The following is a 19,919-nucleotide window of genomic DNA, read 5'->3' as shown; positions in this document are numbered from 1 at the left end:
CATGAGACTGTAGACACATAATGCTCTAAAGCCCAGAACTAATGTGGAGCAGCTGTCAAATCCTCTGGACAGCAAACATCACTCCTGCGACTCGGCTAGTTTATGTAGCGAACATACACCCCTCACACACGCTGCAGGCTGTTCACACTGAACTATGGTTGAGTAGTCCTCGTGCTCTGACCAACCTTTTTTTGTTGCTAGGAAGTTCAAGAAAAACAGATTCATATTATATTATAATTATAAGTGAGCAACGATCTGTTGTGCACATGTTTGCATTTTTATGTCATACAATAACTTTATGTTGTATCTGTATCTAGTCGGTTTGTGTGCAATGAATTGCAGTAGTTTCAGGATGCCTTGCCAATAGAACCAGGATCAGATGATTCTGGGTTTGGATCTGAATTTAGGAACATTTAAAGCGCAGTCACTAAACCAGTTATCATCTGTCTTTCGAAATGATTTTAGCCTTTCTACTTCAAACAACTTTGGATTACAGCCATTTGACCATCATTGTTAATCGATAGGTTAGAGTTTACTGGTTCAATTCCAGGTCAACAAATTCCACTGAGCATACAAAGTCAATAAAACTGATTTTATGTTTTAAAAATGTATTCTGATTGACCAATTAAATGACAAATATTCTTTTTTTCCCCCTTTATTTAATGCTTTTTATATTCATACTCAATGATAGAGAGTCAGAACTTTTAGGTAACACTTCTTCAAATCTTAAATCTCAACTGATTTCAAGGACCAGGTAGACTGAAGGAAACACGACGTTTGTTAACATTCTTTGCACTACTTGTCACACATGAATGATACATTCAATGTCTTTGGGATCCTATGGTGCGTTCTCAAGTGATACTAATTTTATGAAGGCAAAACACTATAACTAAACAGTAACCACTTTAATGAACACATTAACACAAAGAAAACCCATTTCTATTAATTGCAATTTTCTGATTTTCGTAAAAAAAAGATCTTTATTTGAAAGATTTTAGTGAATTTAATATTGTGTGTTTGAATAGTTGTCTAACTGTATAACTACTTTAACTTTTTAAGTTATTTATTTTATTTTACACTTTGATTTTTGTGTTGTTTGTTTATGATTTTCCACTAACGGTTATTGTGTTTTGATACAGTGTTGTTACAATTTAGTTGTTGTTATACAAAAAGTTTGTGTGATCAATCAAAACTGTAACTTTTGCTAGGATGGGAAAAAAACTGTGGCAATGATGTGTTGATGAAGCTTCATGATACTGCATCCATTGTTTAATGATACAGTGTCTTCATTTTAAAAGACCACTAGATGTCACTCTCTGCTTTATAACCTTTGACTCTGATCTACTAATTCAATAAAACCTCTAGTGGTCTTACAAACTGTATCGTGATACAGCATCAGCTGCTTCATGAACACATCACTAGGTAGCAGCCTTTTTCAGACTTCGGTTTAGGCCACAAAATGAAGATGAAAACACATCAGTGATAAGTTGATGGATGTAAAGTTGATTGTCTCGTCCATTGGTCATGAATTGAATGCTATTGTGATATTCCCATGCAAGTGCAGATCACTGAGCCTTCTTTTTTTGTCTTTTTCAGAGTGATTCTCTTTTCGCTGGACAGCGGCTTTTGGATTACAAGTGTTGGAAGCTCTTCGTGGAGTGCAGTTTTAGTCATTAAAAACTGGGCTCACCCTCACAGTCGGCGATTAACGCTCCGAGCTTCAAACAGCTGCCTTTACAGCAAACCTCTTCTTCAGTAGATGACAATAATCAGTCGACAGATTTGCCATCCATGGTTTCTGCCCTAATCACAACCATATCATCTTACATTGTGAAGATTTGCAAAGGAATGTTTACAAAGAAATTGGCAAACCCAATCAAGAAGAAAGACAGACGTGAAAACAAAGACCCCAAGTCAACCGCTGATTTGCAGGCGCCAAATCTTGCTCTCTCCAGCACTCTGAAGACGACGGTGAAAAAGATTTCCAAATGCTCTTCGGCACGTAACATTTCCCTCGACGAGGACGAAGGAAAGGGCGACTGCTCGTCCCTGTCACCCACTTTCAGTTACCGGGTGGCTATCGCTAACGGACTTCCTAAAAACTCTCTCTTTTTGAATAATAATGAGAATATTTTTCATGAGATTCTCTCAATTGATAGTAGCTATTCTGATTCCCTGAGTGAAACAAAGCCTATCCGTAGACTGGATGAGCATAAATCTCACACTATGCCGGTAAGAAGAAACAGAAAGAGCCTTATCAGTCTGGCTCCCTCTGATGGGAGCTCTGAGGGCGAAAGAGTCGAGCGGTCCAGTCTGCACACTCTTAGACTGGGAGCTCTTCGCAAGTTAAGAAAATGGAAAAAGAGTCAAGAATGTGTCTCCTCGGATTCCGAGGTGAGCAACTGGAGGAAAACTCTTGGAATCCGAAGCAAATCATTGGACCGCGCCGGTCGCCAACAAAAAAGCTCAACGTTGGAACCAGGCTCCTCCTCCACAGGTTGCATCAGTCAGACGCAGGATGTGATGGAAATGATCTTCAAGGAGCTTCAGGGGATCAGTCAGATCGAGACTGAGCTTACTGAATTGAGGGGCCACGTCAACGCCCTGAAGAGTTCCATTGACGAGATCTCAAGCAGCGTAGAAGTAGTGCAAAGTGAGATTGAGCAACTTAGATCAGGATTCGTCCAATCTAGAAGAGAAACACGGGATATCCACGACTATATAAAGCAAATCAGCCACCAGGCCAATAATTCAACATTGCGGTTCTTGAACGTTCCTGAAGAAAGGTCAGAGAAAACTGAAACTGTTATATACAAATTACTTAAAGATAAGATGGGTTTTATTGATGCACATAAAAACCTAAAAATTGAGCTTGCACATAGATTAGGACAACAGCGAGAATGTTCTAATGCAAAACCTCGCCCTATAATTGTTATTTTTGCATCGACACAAGATCGAGATGTTGTCCTAAAAAAGTGCTACAAACTCAAGGGGACTGGTATAACTGTCTCCACTGATAGCTTATCTCATGAGGGAAAAGACAGGAAAGACAAAATAACTTCCTCTCAAACGTACGAAAGCATGGACATAAAGGTCTCCGGGAAGGATAAGATGGTAGAAAGTGATGACTGGGATTCCATGGACAGTGACAAAGAGTTGGATGAGTTGAGCAGGAATAAATATGCAATGGTTCTTTCAAAGCCTGCTCATAAAAGCAAATCTGAAAAGAGAAGAGCCCACGACCACAGTCGTTCAGGAGAGGAGGCGGGTTATTCGGGCTCGGTTCACTATGCTGATGATGCTTACTATGACCCAGACAAACACGCGAAAGCGTACTATTCAGATGTTAACCCTGGTTGGCTTTCTCAGAGTGATTATTCCACACCCAAACTCAGTCGCTCCGAATCAGACTGTTCTAAACTTTGTCAGTCGTACTCTGAAGACTTTTCTGAGAGTCAGTATTTTACGCGGGCTAATGGTGGTTCCCTGCTTAGTTCATCAGACCAGGAACTTTGGCAAAGAAAACAAGAAGACATGGCCTCTTCCTGGTATGCAAACCCCACTCATGGACTTGATGATCAAACCTATGAACACAATGAAATAGAGACAACAGAAACTATTGACAGTGGGGTAAGCAACGGACTTGTTTGTATGTCTGGGGACAGAAGCCACTACAGTGGCTCCCAAGTCTCTCTGCAAGGTGATCTGTCCCCGTGGAAAGACTGGCATCACCTGGAGCAAGGTGCGGACTCAGGCTTGGAAGCTTCAATAGAGGTTAGCAGTCCCTTTGACCCATCAAGCATCCCTGGCTTTCCAGAAAACATCACTAAATGCCAAGAGGTTGATTTACAGTTTGAAGGGGAGGAGGAGTTTATGATGCTTGACAGAGAACCGATTCTACCGCCTATTACAACACACATTATAGAACGAGAGTCCATCAAGACAACCACTCGACAATCTAAAGACAGTTATAAAATCACAAAAGAAAGCTCCAAAGTTTCACCTAAAGAGAGCACTAAAGCTACTTCAAAAACAAGTAAACAGAATAAGGTACCTCCTAAAGAGGAAACATCCAAAGTAATATGCAGGGACAGTCCTAATTTAACTGCTAAGGTTTTACCTAAAGTTACCTCAAAAGCCGCTACAAAAGATACTCTTAAAGAACAACAGAAATCCCTAGCTAGAGAAGCTGCTTCAGTCGCTACAAAAATGAAACCAAAAGAGACAGTAAAGCCGCCTACCAGAGAGGTGTCGAAAGCCACAACTAAGGTTGCCAACAGTGAGTGTGTCAAAGTTAATAAAGGACTCCAAAAAGATAGCCCAACTATTACTCCTATGTCAATGAGTCCTAGAGAGTCCCCAAAAGAGAGTCCTAAAATGACCCCAATGGAAAGTCCTTTAGCAACACCTAAGGAATCTCCAAAAGTGTCACCTAAAGAATCCCCAAAAGATTCCCCTAAAGTGCATCCCAAGGAACCTCCACAGGTGGCACCTAAAGAAAGCATGAAAGTGGTCACTAAAGATGTTCCTAAAGAACCTGTAAAAATTCACCCAAAAGAGGTCACAAAAGAACTGCCTAAAATTACCAAGGACCCTGGAATAACTACAAAGGAGGCTTACCAAGTATCTCCAAAGGATTCCCCTGTGGTTCCTGCAAAAGAAATCCAAGAGATTGCTCCAAAGGTTGTCTCTAAAGATGTCCCTAAGACAGCTGTGAAAGAAGCCCCAAAAGCAGCTGTGAAGGATGCCCCAAAAGCAGCTGTGAAAGATGCCCCAAAAGCAGCTGTGCAAGATACCCCAAAAGCAGCTTCTAAAGATGCCTCTAGGGCTGTTTCTAAAGAAACCCCTAGAGTAATTCCAAAGGAAGGCTCCAAAACCCTTCCCAAGGAAAAGTTTCCTGAATTAGATGTCAATCACAGTTTTCACCAGAACCAGGGAAAAACAACAAGCATGTACCGCAGTCAGAGTGAAATCCGAACAGAAAAAGTTGAAGAGGTCCCGAAGTCCTGGAGCAGCAGGCTAAGTATAGATTTGAGTGAGAAATCTTTTGGTTTTGGCTTTGGGTCTACGTTACAGAGAGCAAAATCCGCTCTTGAGGTTGTGTGGAAGGCTGGTGGTCCTCCTCCTCCCGGCCCAGCTCCCGCTCCTCCCGAGGAACCTACAAATACTTCAACCTCTTTCATGGGACGCTTCCGTACTTTATCCACCTCAAATAGTCCAGGAAATACAAGTGACTCAGATGTTACAAAGGAACCTGTCAAGGTGGACACGGATAAAAAAGTTAAAGAGGTAGAGGCTAGTGAGCAAATGGCAGACAATGAGACTGATTATGTTGAAGTGATGGAACAAGTACTTGCAAATTTGGAAAACAGGACTAATGTTAATGAAACAGAAGAACCCGGGGATGATTTAGAGGATTCTCAGAACTACGATAACTCTGGGGAAACCGAGGTTTCGCAGGACGTTGATATTTCTCAGGAAATGGACCCCTTTGAGGAGTCTGAAATTCCAGAAGTTGTTGATGCGAGTAGTAATCAACAAGTTCTAGAGTATGATTGCACTTTGGATGACCAGTACGAAGAAGAATACAGTGAGGAGTATGAAACCAATCTGACCGAGGACACTGCCGAGTATGACGCGATGGTGGAGTATGTAGACGTGGAGGAACCTGATGAAACAGAAGGCAACGATTTGACAGAAGAAATGGAAGAGGGAGACGAGGAACTAGAGGGGGTGGAGGAGATAATAGAAGAGGCTGTTGAAGCAACTGAAACAGTGGCGGAGCAAGGAGAGGACGAAAACCAAAATGTTCAGGAGGAGAAAGCCGTTGAACCTCCACCGAAGAAACGTGTCCGTCCTACATTCAAGGAGGCTGCTCTGAGGGCTTACCGGAAACAGATGGCTGAGCTGGAGCAGCAGATCCTGGCAGGAGGTAGGACTTTATGCCATTTCTTTAACTACATGTCAGAACTGTATGCCAGGGTTAAGAGATTATTTCAAGTCATGTGGAATTAAAATGAAGAGTCTACATCTCTTTTTTAGGTCAATTTGTCAGAAGATCAAAGATATTTTTCTTTATAACGATTAGAAAAAAAAAGAAACCAGATGTAGAATACTTTGACACAGTTTCTTAGAGGTTTGTCTGCATTACCAGGTTAAAAAAGATGCACAGGAATCTTTCATTGGAATTTGCTGTTTAATAGTGGGGGAACTCCTTGTGTGAGAAAGGTTTGACCTACATATGTGGCTACAACTGTCCTACTTATGTGAGGAGAGGTCCTTAATTTTAGATGGATGTGTGAATGAAATGTTTGAGGACATGCTTCTTCTACTCCTGGTGCTTATACTACTACCTTTTCTTATAGTAATCATGTTTATTCTTTTTGTTGACGAAGCAAAAAAAACATAATAAGGCAACAATATTGGTTACCTTGAGCCAAAAATCTTTGTTATGAAGGTATGAATGGAAGTTATCTGCGTTTCTTTTTTTTTATAGGTTTACATTGTGATATTTGCTAAAGGAACAGACATTATGCTTTCAGACACTGAGTGCTGGATGTAAAGTACTATTATTTTCCTTAATGTGTTATGATACTAACACACCTCAACCTCAGTTGTCCATGTGGTGAAAGGACCACTGAGCCTACTAAGATAGTCTTTCACACTTGTGTACCATTGTGCTTTGGTAAAACGACAATCCAAGGCGTATAACATAATGGAACAACTTTCCTTTTTTATTCATGGAAAGATCCTATATGAAAGGTCATGGAGTCTACACACCTTCAGTTAGTTGTAAGGTTGTTGGCACCAGTGTCGTTTCATCATGATTTCTATTTCATGACCTTTAAATTGAAAACCGTCACCATACGTACGTCAGTACGTCTTCATTTGAAGTACAATGGTTGCTTCTCTATGGAAGCTGTTCATTGTTTTCACATCATGTAGTGGCAGACTTCTGCATCTTGGTAGGGAAACCACGACAACCGGTCCTCAGAGCCAAAGTGGAACAGAGGTTAGGAGATCAATTATTCAACTACAGTTACGCACGAATGAACAACCATTACCAGGGTGGAGACTTCAAGTCTGTCGACTCCTCTTCTAGCGAACCTGGTTTCACCTTTATTTTTTTACTTAATTCATATAGAAGCAGTGCGTCGACGACTGGGGGCCAAATAAGTAATTTAATGTGGCCTGTTAAATAGTCGCCTCAGAATCAAAGTAAATAAATGTTCATGACCTATAAAGAGGTCAGCGTTTAAGACAAGATAAGGAACAGAGATGATCCATGCCAAAGATAAAACAGAGACTTACAATATGAGACAAATTTTATATACATTTATATTTTTATTACTTTTGGAAACAACGCTGTTTTAGATGTTATAGTATTTTCATTAAACGTGTCCTCATTGGCCCATTGAAGACATAATCCCTTCACAAAAGCGGCGGCTGGCATGAAGCCCTTTTAAACACCAAAAAAACGACTGAGCACCAGTGCAAGGTTATGAAATGGTGATCTCTCCCCTAAATCATGCATTTCTCAGATGATATAGAATTGTATTTCTTCAGATGATGGTGTTTAGGAATCTCAACCCCGGTGAGTTCTGTGGTGCTCGTGTTCCCTGTGCATCTGCTGCGAGGACTGTAGACTCACTCCGACTGACGGACTGACTCACTGATGGATCGACTCGGTCCCCCGGGTGGAATTGTGCATGTGTGAGGCGAGGCGTGCAGTCGACTCCAGGCAAATGAAAACATGAGGCCAACTCAGTTTGATGGATTTTCGATGAACTTTGGATAATATTTTGATTCGGAATATTTAGAACGGCCATCAGTGCTGATGATGACGAAGAGTGATGAAGAGATGGTCTGCTGAGATATGAGCAATGATGAAGAAATGAGGGATAATACATCATATTTAGCTTGATTTACTAATGATGGATTCAGTTTGAAACTCTTCATTAAGTGCATTAAATAGATTTGTCTCGAGATTGTCAGGATATATTTGTCGAATAGGAAGGAATTTGGCATGGATACTTTAAGAACTGTCTGGAATTTATACATTACGTGTTATACCTACTGATTTTTTTTAAAACATCCTTATCACACATTAAATTTGACATTTTTTAATTTTCTAAATTGAATGTAAAACATGTAGAATAGTTTTTATTGTCGTGCAACTAACCGTTTAAAAAAAAAGAAGGATATTGTTAGAGCTACAACCTAAAAGTCTCTTTGCAACAACAACAACGGTGAACAAACGAGTTGTGCTTGTTTAGCAATAGTTGGAAGTACCGTTGTACACCTGGACGGATCCTCCGTGATTCTCCGAGGATCATTGGGTATTTATTGCATCTTAATCAACACCATGTCCTCGCAAAGCCTCCTTCCAGAGGATGTCTTTGGTGGATCTTCTCTTATGCACTCCATATGTCCCAACAACAAATGAACACAATCTTTGGCCATAGTTTAATCGAAATGAGCAGCAAGCAACTCTTGGATGTGTTTAGGAGAAAATAGTAGATATACAGGTTTGATATTTCGAGCAAATTTTATTTTTGGATTTGATTGATGGAAGTGTGAAGGCTAGCTGACTCCAGTTCAGCTTTCCCGATCTTATACGACCTGCAACATCATCTCATCCTTGTCGTTGCTCCATCCCACGTTCTCAGATCTAGTTTTGGTTTTTCTTGCAATGTTCATGTTGTAATACTTCTGTGAAACATAATGACCTGGCATTGATCCTTCAAGGTTGTTTTACGGGATTCATTTAGACCCCTGATGGAGCTTTGTTTGTGTAGAGTGCCGAGGAGAATGATTAATTTGCATTTTTTGTAGTCCTCACTTTAGCAAGACCTTGATAACATCTTGCAATGGTTGCCAATAAGGCAAACCTTAAAGTGATGATCTGTCTTTATTACGAAGACAAGTGGAACTCACTTGTCTTCTTCCAAAAAGGAACATCCAAATACCTCCATACTGCTCGTCCGTCATGTCCCTCTTGTAGTGAACCATGGACAAGAGCAATTGTTCAGAGTCTCACAGTTCCTCAGTTCATGTCAATACGGGTATCATAACTGTCGAGGCTTCAATCCAAGATGGACGTTACAGTCGAGCAGTATGGATTTATTTGGATGTTTTTAAGGACGAAGATGAAGACAACTGAGCTCCAGTCGCTACATTAAAATGAACAAACATTTTTGTCTATAACCCTAAAAAAAACAGATTCCCAGATTATACAGATTATCCCAAACTTTAATCGACATGAGTCGAAAATGAGTGACATTTGAATTGCGGGTTGCAGTACCGTGTTTTCCTTCACTGTACCGTAAATATAATCTGTGCTTACTAGTCAGAGGAGTTGTGGCCTTTAAAATAAAACATGATTTTAGTTCTTTGTTTTTCCTTCCACTAACTTATCACTATGTAAACTTGAAGAGAGGTCCACTTTGGAGATCTAGAGTCCAACACTTCCATTCACTGCATTTAGATTACGTGTCAGTTCAGGGAAGTGATGTGTCGATGAAGCTTCATGATACTGCATCGGTTGTTTAATGATACAGTGTCTTCATTTTAAAAGACCACTAGATGTCACTCTCTGCTTTATAATCTTTGATCTAGTAATTCATGAAACATCATTTTCACTGAGGGTGACATCTTGTGGTCTTTGAAACTGTATCGTGATACAGCATCAGCTGCTTCATGAGGCTTCATCGACAAATCATTTGTCTAGGATAACACCTGAAACCCTCCTAATGGAACTTAAGGATGTTTTATGGCATGTTGTTTAGAGGTCAGTATGTGGCGCCATCAGTTTAAAAATGATGTTTCATTAGAACAGTTGTTCAAAAGAAGGTCAAATAGTGCAGAGACGCCATCTAGTGGACTCTGAAATGAATGGCACTGCCTTATGAAGCTTCATCAGACCATCACTAATGAAGACATTGAGGAAATTAGAAGAACATTATTGGATTTTCTCTTAGACGGGGGCAGTGTTGGACCCAGTCTGGCTCTTATAGTTTTATACAAACAATTAAATATAACCTTGCAACTATTTCATGCTTTTAACTGCCTGATTTAACTGAGAAATCCCCTCGACGTGTTGTCCTGCAATATATAGCAATATAGATCCAGCCATAAGCGGAGGCTCACACTTGCATAGGCCGCGATCCTCTTGATTCGCGTCACGCCTTCATCTTTTTGTATCTGATGTGTGCTCATCATGTGTGTGTGTGTGTGTGTGTGTTGAGGCGTCCTGGCTGGTTGGAGCTGTGAAGGGAGTCTCAGCAGCGCTGCCACTCTAGCCAGGCCTGTCTTAAACTGACTACAGCAGCGTCTGTATTCAGATGCTAATTCACGCTCCCAAGGGCGTTTTGTAACCAGGTCAGCCTTGCTTGGAATATTTATAGAGGTCTGCTGCTCGTGAAGTTTGCCGCTCGCTCCTGCGGGAGGTAGACCCGCTTTTGTGCTTAGTACATCATTTCTCCACAACCTGTGAATATGAAAATTGTATCCAATTCAAATAGCGTTCGGAATATTGATGTATCCACCCGAGTGCACTGCAGATACGGATCTCGGGAACCTCTGGCGTGCGTGGCTGAGAACATTTCGACGGTGAAAACAAGTAGTTATTAATTTATTCTACTGTCCTAAAGCTGTGTGTTGAGTTGTTGTGTTATTAAACTAACAACAAAAGACATGTGACACTTGAAAAAACATTGTTGTAGTTTAGCTGTGGGGCGCGGCGGTCGGGTGGGAACTGATTGTTACAGTAAACATTGTCATCGTGATTACTATCCAGCGCTTAGAAATACATGATATCATCTTTTATTCTTCTCACATTGGGGACTTTTAGGTTGTCACGGCATTTCACAAAAAGATAAAAATAAAACACTTTATTTTAAGGGTATATAGTACAGATATTTGACAATATTAACAAATAAAATTAAAAGTAATTAAAATAATAATTAAATTAATAAGATCAACACAATAATAAATAAAAATAATGATACTCCTTTAAGTAAGTAAGGACGATCGTTCCAAAGCTTAGGAGCAACAGTCTGGAAGGATTTCTCTCCTCTGGTCCTGAAGCGTGTTCAGGAACCATCAGTAGATTCTGATCCACAGACCTCAGAGCCCGAGCTGGGGTGTAAGGCTGGATCAGATCACTGATGGAAGGTCTGACCATGAATAGATCTGAAAGTAAGAACCAGAATTTTAAAATTGATCCTGAAAGAAACTGGCAGCGAGTGAAGAGGTTTAAGGATCAGAGAAATGTGAGTTCTTCTACTAGAGCAGCTCAGAATTCTTGCTGCAGAGTTTTGTATGAACTGCAGGCGAGACACATCCTTCTTGTTTAGACACACAAATAAATTGTAACTGATAATGATTCTCCTTTAAGTGGAGGATCCAATATTCAAGAGAGATTGTTTACTTATCACTTTTATTGATTTATTGAAACTCAAATCACGTAAGATGACAAAATATTTTTAGCAGTTCAAGTCAAGATCCAAACAATTTTGATATTGTCCTTTCATTCTGAGAGGCTCGATTTACATTTATTATCTCTTCTTTATCCTTCACCAAACTTATTATTTTTCTTTTAAGTTTTACTCTTATTTTAGACCTTCATCATCTCTACTCCTTATCTTAAGGACTGATATAGCTATAGTTTAACATATTAACATGAACATATAGAAATAAGTATACAATATATTTAGCTTTATCTTAAAATGTATTGACGAAATGAACGTATACTGTATATATATATATATTCGATCCTTGTCTTCTGATGTTCCATGGAAAAGGTAGGTAGTTGGTATCTCTTTTAGATACATTCCTAGCATGACCTCTGACCTTCAAGAGGTCTGCAAACACATTAAAAATGGATGCAGATAGAAGAGAGTTCCATTAAGACGGGAAAAGTGTATTTGGGTCTCTGGAAGTTAGATTTTGTCATCGTCAACATGGATAATCTGTGCTGGATATTCTAAAAATAGCATTTTTCAACATTTATTTACTGCTGAAACAGTTCAACTGTGGCATCACAATCAAAGAGCAAATATCCAGGTCACTAAATCCAGCGTGAAAATGCAATTTAATGGACCTTAAATGAGTTATTTTTACCCTATATTTCCACAATATTTTATAATGACAATACCAGCACTACTACTGCAACCAACTACTGCTACTACTATGACTACTTCATCAACAACAATTACCATTACTACAACTACTTCTACCTACTATTACTACTACAGAAACTACTTCTACTACAGCTTCTATTGTTACTACTCTATTTTTGTATTTCAATTACAATTACAATACTACTACTAATAATACTACCATAACTTCTTCATCAACAACAATTACCATTACAACAACTAATTCTACCTACTATTACAATTCAGAAACTACTTCTACTACAGCTAGTATTGTGACTACTACAATTATGGATTACAATAACATTAACTTATACTACTGTTGCTTCTTCATCACCAACAATTAGCATTACTACAACTACTTTTTCGACTATTTTTACTTCAGAATCTACTTCTACTACAGTACCTGCGATGACTATTACTTCTATGTAATACAATGACAATACCACTACTACTACTGCCCCAGCTTCTACTACTATTATTTTCACGTCATCAACAACAATTACTATTACTACAACTAATTCTACCACTGATTAATACTACAGAATCTACTTCCACTACGGCAATTTGTGCAGGCTTTTTGTTAATTATCTTGGGGCTGCTGTGTTCGTCACTGTGTTTTATTGACCTTTCAAAGTATTTAAATGTCTATGTATTTTTAAATGTGCACTTTTATGTTGTTTAAGCGCCTTGTGATGCTGGTTTAATATTTAATATTTAAGTTGATTATTCCAAAGAGTTTGGAAGTAAGAGTTGTTATTCCACTTTTTGTTTTTTGTATTTTTATTTTGAGAACTGCCACCTTCTCCCTACATTATTTTCATATTGTTTAATCCGACTTTGACTTGACCTTCCTTATTAAACGATTTATTTTCTGTTAAACCTCTGTCATCTGGTACTTTATGTTATTTCCCCTCACCCTAACTAGCTGGGCTCGTACCAGTAGCAAACGTATAATTGGATCAATTAGATGAATTCTTCTAATCTTCACAAAATCCTACAGTTGCTTCTACTATCAATAAAGTTTTACCTTACCTTACCTTACCTTACCTTACTAAAATGACCCACATCTACCTTGAAGTCGGTTCTATTCCACCACAGACGTGGTCCTGGTTAAATGAATGTGAAGGTGTTTGAGCGTTCGGTCGAGACATCGATCCAGTACTGCAGGCGTACGTTTGCTAAGGTAATGTGTTTATCGACAAAGTTCTCCTGAAGTCTTCAAAAGTAATCATCACCCTTTGAATCGTACTTGTATGTATTTCTTGTGTTGATGATCTTTCAAGTTGTTTTCAACTGCTCCAGACACATTTATTACTTTTGAGAAAAACCTGTTCTCCAGCGAGTGGCTGTTTGTCAACTTTACGACGAAGCCCAAACATATTCCTCCGGATGAGATGAAATATTTCGTATCAACAAATCAAGATGATGTTTTACTTTTACAGGTAGTTTTTATGAGTTCAGTGTCAGACTCAAAGTATTTATTTTCTACTTTGCTGTTTCTGATTTAATTCTGTTGGATTATAGATGCCAAGGACCTCATTTCAAATGACAAGAACAACTTTTTAAAACTAGCCTGATAATCAAGGAGTCCCTCCATTACATATTTCTCCCCATTACTGTATATTTTTAGGGATTCAATTGAATTTTTTTTTTTTTACCTCAAATCCATCCAGACGTGAATAAAGAAATCCACTAATATCATCAATCTGTTTATATCAAACAACAATATTAACATCAGATCTTTCGGGTCATATTTTGATATTCTTTTTTTTTTTTTTTGTGGTCACTAAATCCCTTTTTTTTAAAGTATTTTTTGTTTCTTTTGTGGAGATACTGAAAAAAAAATCTTACCTGGAGTTTCTTGTAGGACTTTTTTTTATCTTTATAATTCAGGAAAAGAAAATGTGGTGAAATAAATTGCTACAAAACCAAATTTACCATACGTTTTTATTTTGTTAAACGTATCTTTTTATTATGTTAAGTGCAAGTCTGCTGCTTAAAGATTATCACATATTATTTCTGTTCTTGGTCAAAAAAAATTATAAAATTGATACATATGTATATGTCAGAGTACGGATTGGAATCCAGTAGTATCTGGAATCCTACTTCTAAAGATTGGAATTCCAAGTAAAGGAATTCTAGTTGGATTCCAGATCCTACTAGTAGAGATTTGAATTCCAATCTGTCCGAGGACAATTCCAGATTCTACTACTGAATTCCAAATTCTACTCTACTAGGAGAGATTGGAATCCTAATAGTGTTAAGGGGATCTGAATACTGGAATTCCAATCTGTACTAGAACAAATGGGAATTCTACGAGGACAATCTGTAATTCTAATAGGAGAAATTCAGATTACACTGCAATTATTCCAATAAATATTATAGTAGTATTACCAAAATAACATTTAGATGTAATCAAACCCTAACCCTTACCCTTAGGATTCCAATCTGTACTAGTACAGGATTCCAGATCCTACCGGATTCCAATCTGTACTGTGACATATATAAAGGGTTTGGTCGCCTCTGTCTTGAAAAGCACATCTTCTTCTCTGTGCCCGTGAAAGAAATTAAAAAAACAAACATGTAAAAAACAAAAAAAATACATATATATAAGTTGTTGTTTTTCTTTAAATGAGAGCAATATAGATACAAGTTATTTTAACATCAAGACAAACACAAACAGTGTGAATACAACAGATAATTTAGCAATATTGATACACTATTTAACAGGTTTTTTTTTAATTATTATTTCCTATTCAAGTAAATGCATCCTAGTCATACAAAATAATGACGGCGACTCTTCTGACCACGTCACTCTTCCAACTATCTCTACCGTTGAAGTCGCTGCAGAAGCCTAATTACAAAAAAAGCGCTGAGAGATAAACGTGGTCTGATAACTCTTTCACCTCGCTGCTCTTCCGCGGCTCCCGTCTGGAGGGAGTCCAATTTTGGTGATTAAAAACTCAACTCCGCCGAATGTTCCCTCATTACCAGTGTGAAAAAGTGCGAGGGAAAAAAGTGCCTCCTAAAGTTGCACTCCTAGTTAAGCTGATGTCCTTTTTTTTTAATATAGTTGAAAATGAAGTGTTATTTGAGTCACCGGAGACGGTGGAAGTGACTCGGGAGGCAGCGACGTTCATAGCTCACCGTGAGTTAACACGTCTCATTAGCCTGAAGGGCTGCAACCTCACCCTCGCATCTCTTCTTCTTCTCTCTGTTGTGACACAAATGTCTCCCCGAGACTCATTTGTGATGTTATTGATGGTGCAGCTCTTGGCGTAATTGAAGGAAATAAATATACAGCCTTTTTATGAGGGATTCCGTGCTATATATTAAACTTAAGACGTGTAGCTGTTAATATCCACTGCTTTGTTACGCTCAAGATGAAAAGTTGAATGAAGTAGGAGCAGAAGTTTCTATACGACAAATAGTTAAATCTGGTGTAATGTAAACTTTTAATTAATCCTTTTGTACGATCACATGACAGCTGTATACAGACAAACATTTTCTTCAAAGTTTGTAATCTATTCTCAATATTTATCAGTTATACAGAGTTCAAGTTTACAAATATGTCTGCCTCGCTGAAAAAATGCCATTAAAAAAAAACTAGCGATGTCGACTATAACCAACGCATTCTTGACGATCGTATATTATTTTGCAAATTTGTCGTAAAGTCTCAAATTAAAGTGTTCAACGCAACATTTTTAAATAACTGAACCAACTAGAGTAGGTTTTTAACAAAACTCCTTCACGCCACCTGAGTAGAGAACTGTGTATTGATCAAAGATTTTTGTTGTTTTAATAACAATACTTTTTTCAATACCAACTTCATAAGATAGATTCGAACAAAAACTGTTTGACTTTACACATGGTACAAATTTTGAGTAAAATACTTTAAGCAAAAATAATTTCCAGTGTAGAGGAAAACTTGTTAAAAAGTGATATTGTATTTAATCTGTTTTATTTGAATGGGTATTTAATGAAAAATGTGTACTTTATTCTAAATATAAGCTGTTTTGTTTTGTGTTTTGTGTTGTTTGCTGCCAGGGGTGTTGAATAGTGATGGTTTAATGAAGCTTCATGAAAGAGTGTCATGTTGTCTAGAGGTTAGTAGGTGGCGCCATAAGTTTAAAAAATGTTTCATTAGCACAGTTGTTCAAAACAACGTAAAATGTGCACAGACGCCATCTAGTGGACTCTGAAAATATGACACTGTTTCATGAAGCTTCATCAGAACCATCACTACTAAGTACTACTGACTGCATTTCAGTCGGTGCCTTAAGTTTGAAGCCAGTCCTAGCTTTGTCTGCGTCCTGGTTCTCTCCCCTAGTAAATATATCTATATTACACAAGTAGGTGGTGCTTGGTAGTATTTAAGATGATTAGAAGACAATTATCGACAGGTTTGCTGCGAAAGACACACAAAGCGTCACGTCTTTTACAGATTTAAATAGGATATGGATTTTTTATGTTTATTGCACTTTAATAAACTTCATATCAACCAAATCAGATATGTTTTGAGTCATTGCTGGAAATCAGAAAAGACCCGATTTTTGTTTAATCTGTTACATTGAATTTATTCTAAGAAGACACTGAAACACACAAAGAGTTTGAAAACCACATTTAATTTAATCAGCCTTTGTTGAGGTCCAAAGAATAAAAGAAAACACACAGAGGAAAAAATCAGTAGGAAAGTCTCTGAAGTACGTCAGTGTGAAGGTGGATTGAAGCTCATCTTCAAAGATAACTCCCTCCTTCATTGACAGAACATGCCTCAGTCTTCCACCAAAAAAGACATATTTAGGGGTTCGAGCTACAACGCTTGTATCAGATGACAGTGACTGTGTACAAAAAGACTGAAGGACTGAAGCTTCAGTGCGATTGGTTAAGACAGGGCAGGACCTCAGGGGGTTGGAAGAAGAAAATGGATCTGATAACAACAATATACACTCAGAGAAAAGAGCAAACGTCTCGCTAACAACCTTGAATCAAGGATTCATGAAGGCCGAGAGTTAACCCTGAGGAGAGCTGCTGCCAGCAGGTCTATCACACTTTATTCAGCAGTACTTGAACCCAGTAACGTGTTTGTTGTCGGCAAATGTGAACATAAAAAATAGTTGAATTAGTTTTAATTTCTGGGATTTGTATAAACTGTGCTACATCTTTTCTATGGGTTTTTTCTGCATGTGTTCCAAATCAATTACGATGCACCATATATGTTGGTATATGTTAAGGTACTACACAATCATGTACATTTCTCAAACACTGTAAAACTGTGCCCCGTGTGTAATAACTCTGTATGTTCGTTCTGACCTCAGACTGATTTCATGTCGTCAACGCACTCGAAAATTTGTCAATATGTTGTAGTACGACTTTGGTAAACCACAAAGCGTACTAGGGTAGGTTCTGTAGAATTACTGCATTGCGCTCCGTAGTATAAATCCATAAAGTTATGGTTTGCTCAGGCCTCAGTACTGCGTCAGTTGTTTGATGATGCGTTGTCTTCATTTTACATTTAGTTTACTTCATGAAACCTCGTCAACCCATTACTACTCCATAGTATAACTCATCGAGATTATGTAGTATTACTCTACGTGGGTCTGTAGTATTACTTTGCTAGGCTCCATTGTATTACTCTCTAAAGCTACTGCTCTGCGAAACTTCGTAGTATTACTCCATAAGGATTATTTAGTGTTACTCCGTGAGGCTCAGTAGTATTTCTCTCTTCTAGCTTCATATTATTACTTTGCAAAGGCTTCATAGTCTTACTCCTCAAGGATCTGTAGTATTACTCTGCGAGGTTCTGTACTATAACTCTACAAAAGCTTCATAGTATTACTTTACAAAGGCTTCATAGTCTTACTCCTCAAGGATCTATAGTATTACTCTGCGAGGTTCTGTAGTATTATTCTGTGAAGCTTAGTAGTCTTACTCCAAAAGGCTCTTTACCATTACTCTCATTACTCCTACTAGCTTCGTAGTATTACTCCACAAGGCTCTTTATCATTACTCTCATTACTCCTAGTAGCTTCGTAGTATGACTCCACAAGGCTCTTTACCATTACTCTCATTACTCCTAGTAGCTTCGTAGTATTACTCCACAAGGCTCTTTACTATTACTCTCATTACTCCTAGTAGCTTGGTAGTATTACTCCACAAGGCTCTTTACTATTAGTCTCATTACTCCTAGTAGCTTCATAGTATTACCCCACAAGGCTCTTTACCATTACTCTCATTACTCCTAATAGCTTCATAGTATTACTCCACAAGGCTCTTTACCATTACTCTCATTACTCCTAGTAGCTTCATAGTATTACTCCACAAGGCTCTTGACCATTACTCTCATTACGCCTAGTAGCTTCATAGTATTACTCCACGAGGCTTTTTACCATTACTCTCATTACTCCTAGTAGCTTCATAGTATTACTCCACAAGGCTCTTGACCATTACTCTCATTACGCCTAGTAGCTTCATAGTATTACTCCACGAGGCTTTTTACCATTACTCTCATTACTCCTAGTAGCTTGGTAGTATTACTCTACAAGGCTCTGTACCATTACTCTCATTACTCCTAGTAGCTTGGTAGTATTACTCCACAAGGCTCTTTACCATTACTCTCATTACTCTTAGTAGCTTCGTAGTAGTACTCCCCGGGACGATTGACCGCGAAGCTGCACTTCGTTTATTGCTCCTTATAATTTGTTGTACTTGACGGTAAAAAAAATATGAAACAAAATCGTCTGTGATTGAAAAGATTAATAGAAAAATATGTTTTGTCCAAGTCCAGGATGTGAAGTTTATTGAAGTAGCAACATAGAAAGGAACACTTGCCTACATTTATCTATGGGCGGCATGAGCTCTGTATTGAATACATTCAACTATTATGATGTTTTTATTACTTTTCATCACTTCATTAGTCTTTATACTACCTGATGCTGACTCTTGATGAGTCAGGAAACCACGTTGCTTCCGAAGTACGTCTCAAACTGTTCTCGTGACCTAAAAACTGGAGACGGTTTGTGTTCAACTGTTTTAATCGTGCGATCCTCACAGTAGATTCAGACGAAGCTCGTTTCCTCGAAGAGCATCAGTTTACCAAAACAAGCCTCTCAGAATCTGCTAATGTAGTTTCACGCGCGGCTTAGTCGTGTAATTGTGGTGCCTGTTAACTTTTCAAGTTGGGCTCACTCACACGAGAGTCCTCTGTTTTGATTTTTAAAGGCTGGTTAATTCAATTTATCAGAGTGCTTTCAGCGTGACTCTGCTGATGTGATTGCCAATAATAAAAGCAAATTAGACCCGGCCACAGTGTCTGAGTGGAAGTGCTTCCATTTCATTTTCTCAATCTTCCAAAAGGAGTTCTGATGGGAATATATGCAAATGTTCAAGGTCTCTTTCAATTAATTTCTTTTAATTTAAGATAACATTAGGATCCATTATTGTGCTCACATTCTTTGGAGAAGACTTTGTTTTTTCTATGAAGAATTTAGTTTTTTTTTCCAAGAGAAATTTTATCATTTTCTATGAGGAATTTTATGTTTTTCTATGAGGAATTGTATTTTTTTCTATGAGGAATTGTATGTTTTTCTATGAGGAATTGTAAGTTTTTCTATGAGGAATTTTATGTTTTTCTATGAGGAATTGTATGTTTTTCTATGAGGAATTGTATGTTTTTCTATGAGGAATTGCATGTTTTTCTATGAGGAATTGTATGTTTTTCTATGAGGAATTGCATGTTTTTCTACGAGGAATTGTATG

General features: G+C 38.2%; 1 protein-coding gene across 2 annotated transcripts in view; it reads left to right on the top strand.

Moving 5' to 3' along the window:
* Positions 1-19,919, top strand: part of unc13c (unc-13 homolog C (C. elegans)) — a 196,708-nt gene that overhangs the window by 11,098 nt on the left and 165,691 nt on the right. For both annotated transcript variants that reach the window (XM_087793270.1, XM_087793269.1), the window contains exon 2: positions 1,597-5,932. In XM_087793270.1, the coding sequence (XP_087649396.1) occupies positions 1,792-5,932 (4,141 nt within the window). In that variant the 5' untranslated portion in view covers positions 1,597-1,791. The remainder of the gene's footprint in view (positions 1-1,596; positions 5,933-19,919) is intronic.

Source organism: Callionymus lyra, chromosome 6 (assembly GCF_982586985.1).
Source record: "Callionymus lyra chromosome 6, fCalLyr1.hap1.1, whole genome shotgun sequence".
Lineage (NCBI taxonomy): Eukaryota > Metazoa > Chordata > Actinopteri > Syngnathiformes > Callionymidae > Callionymus > Callionymus lyra.
This window is presented reverse-complemented; position numbering and strand designations above follow the sequence as displayed.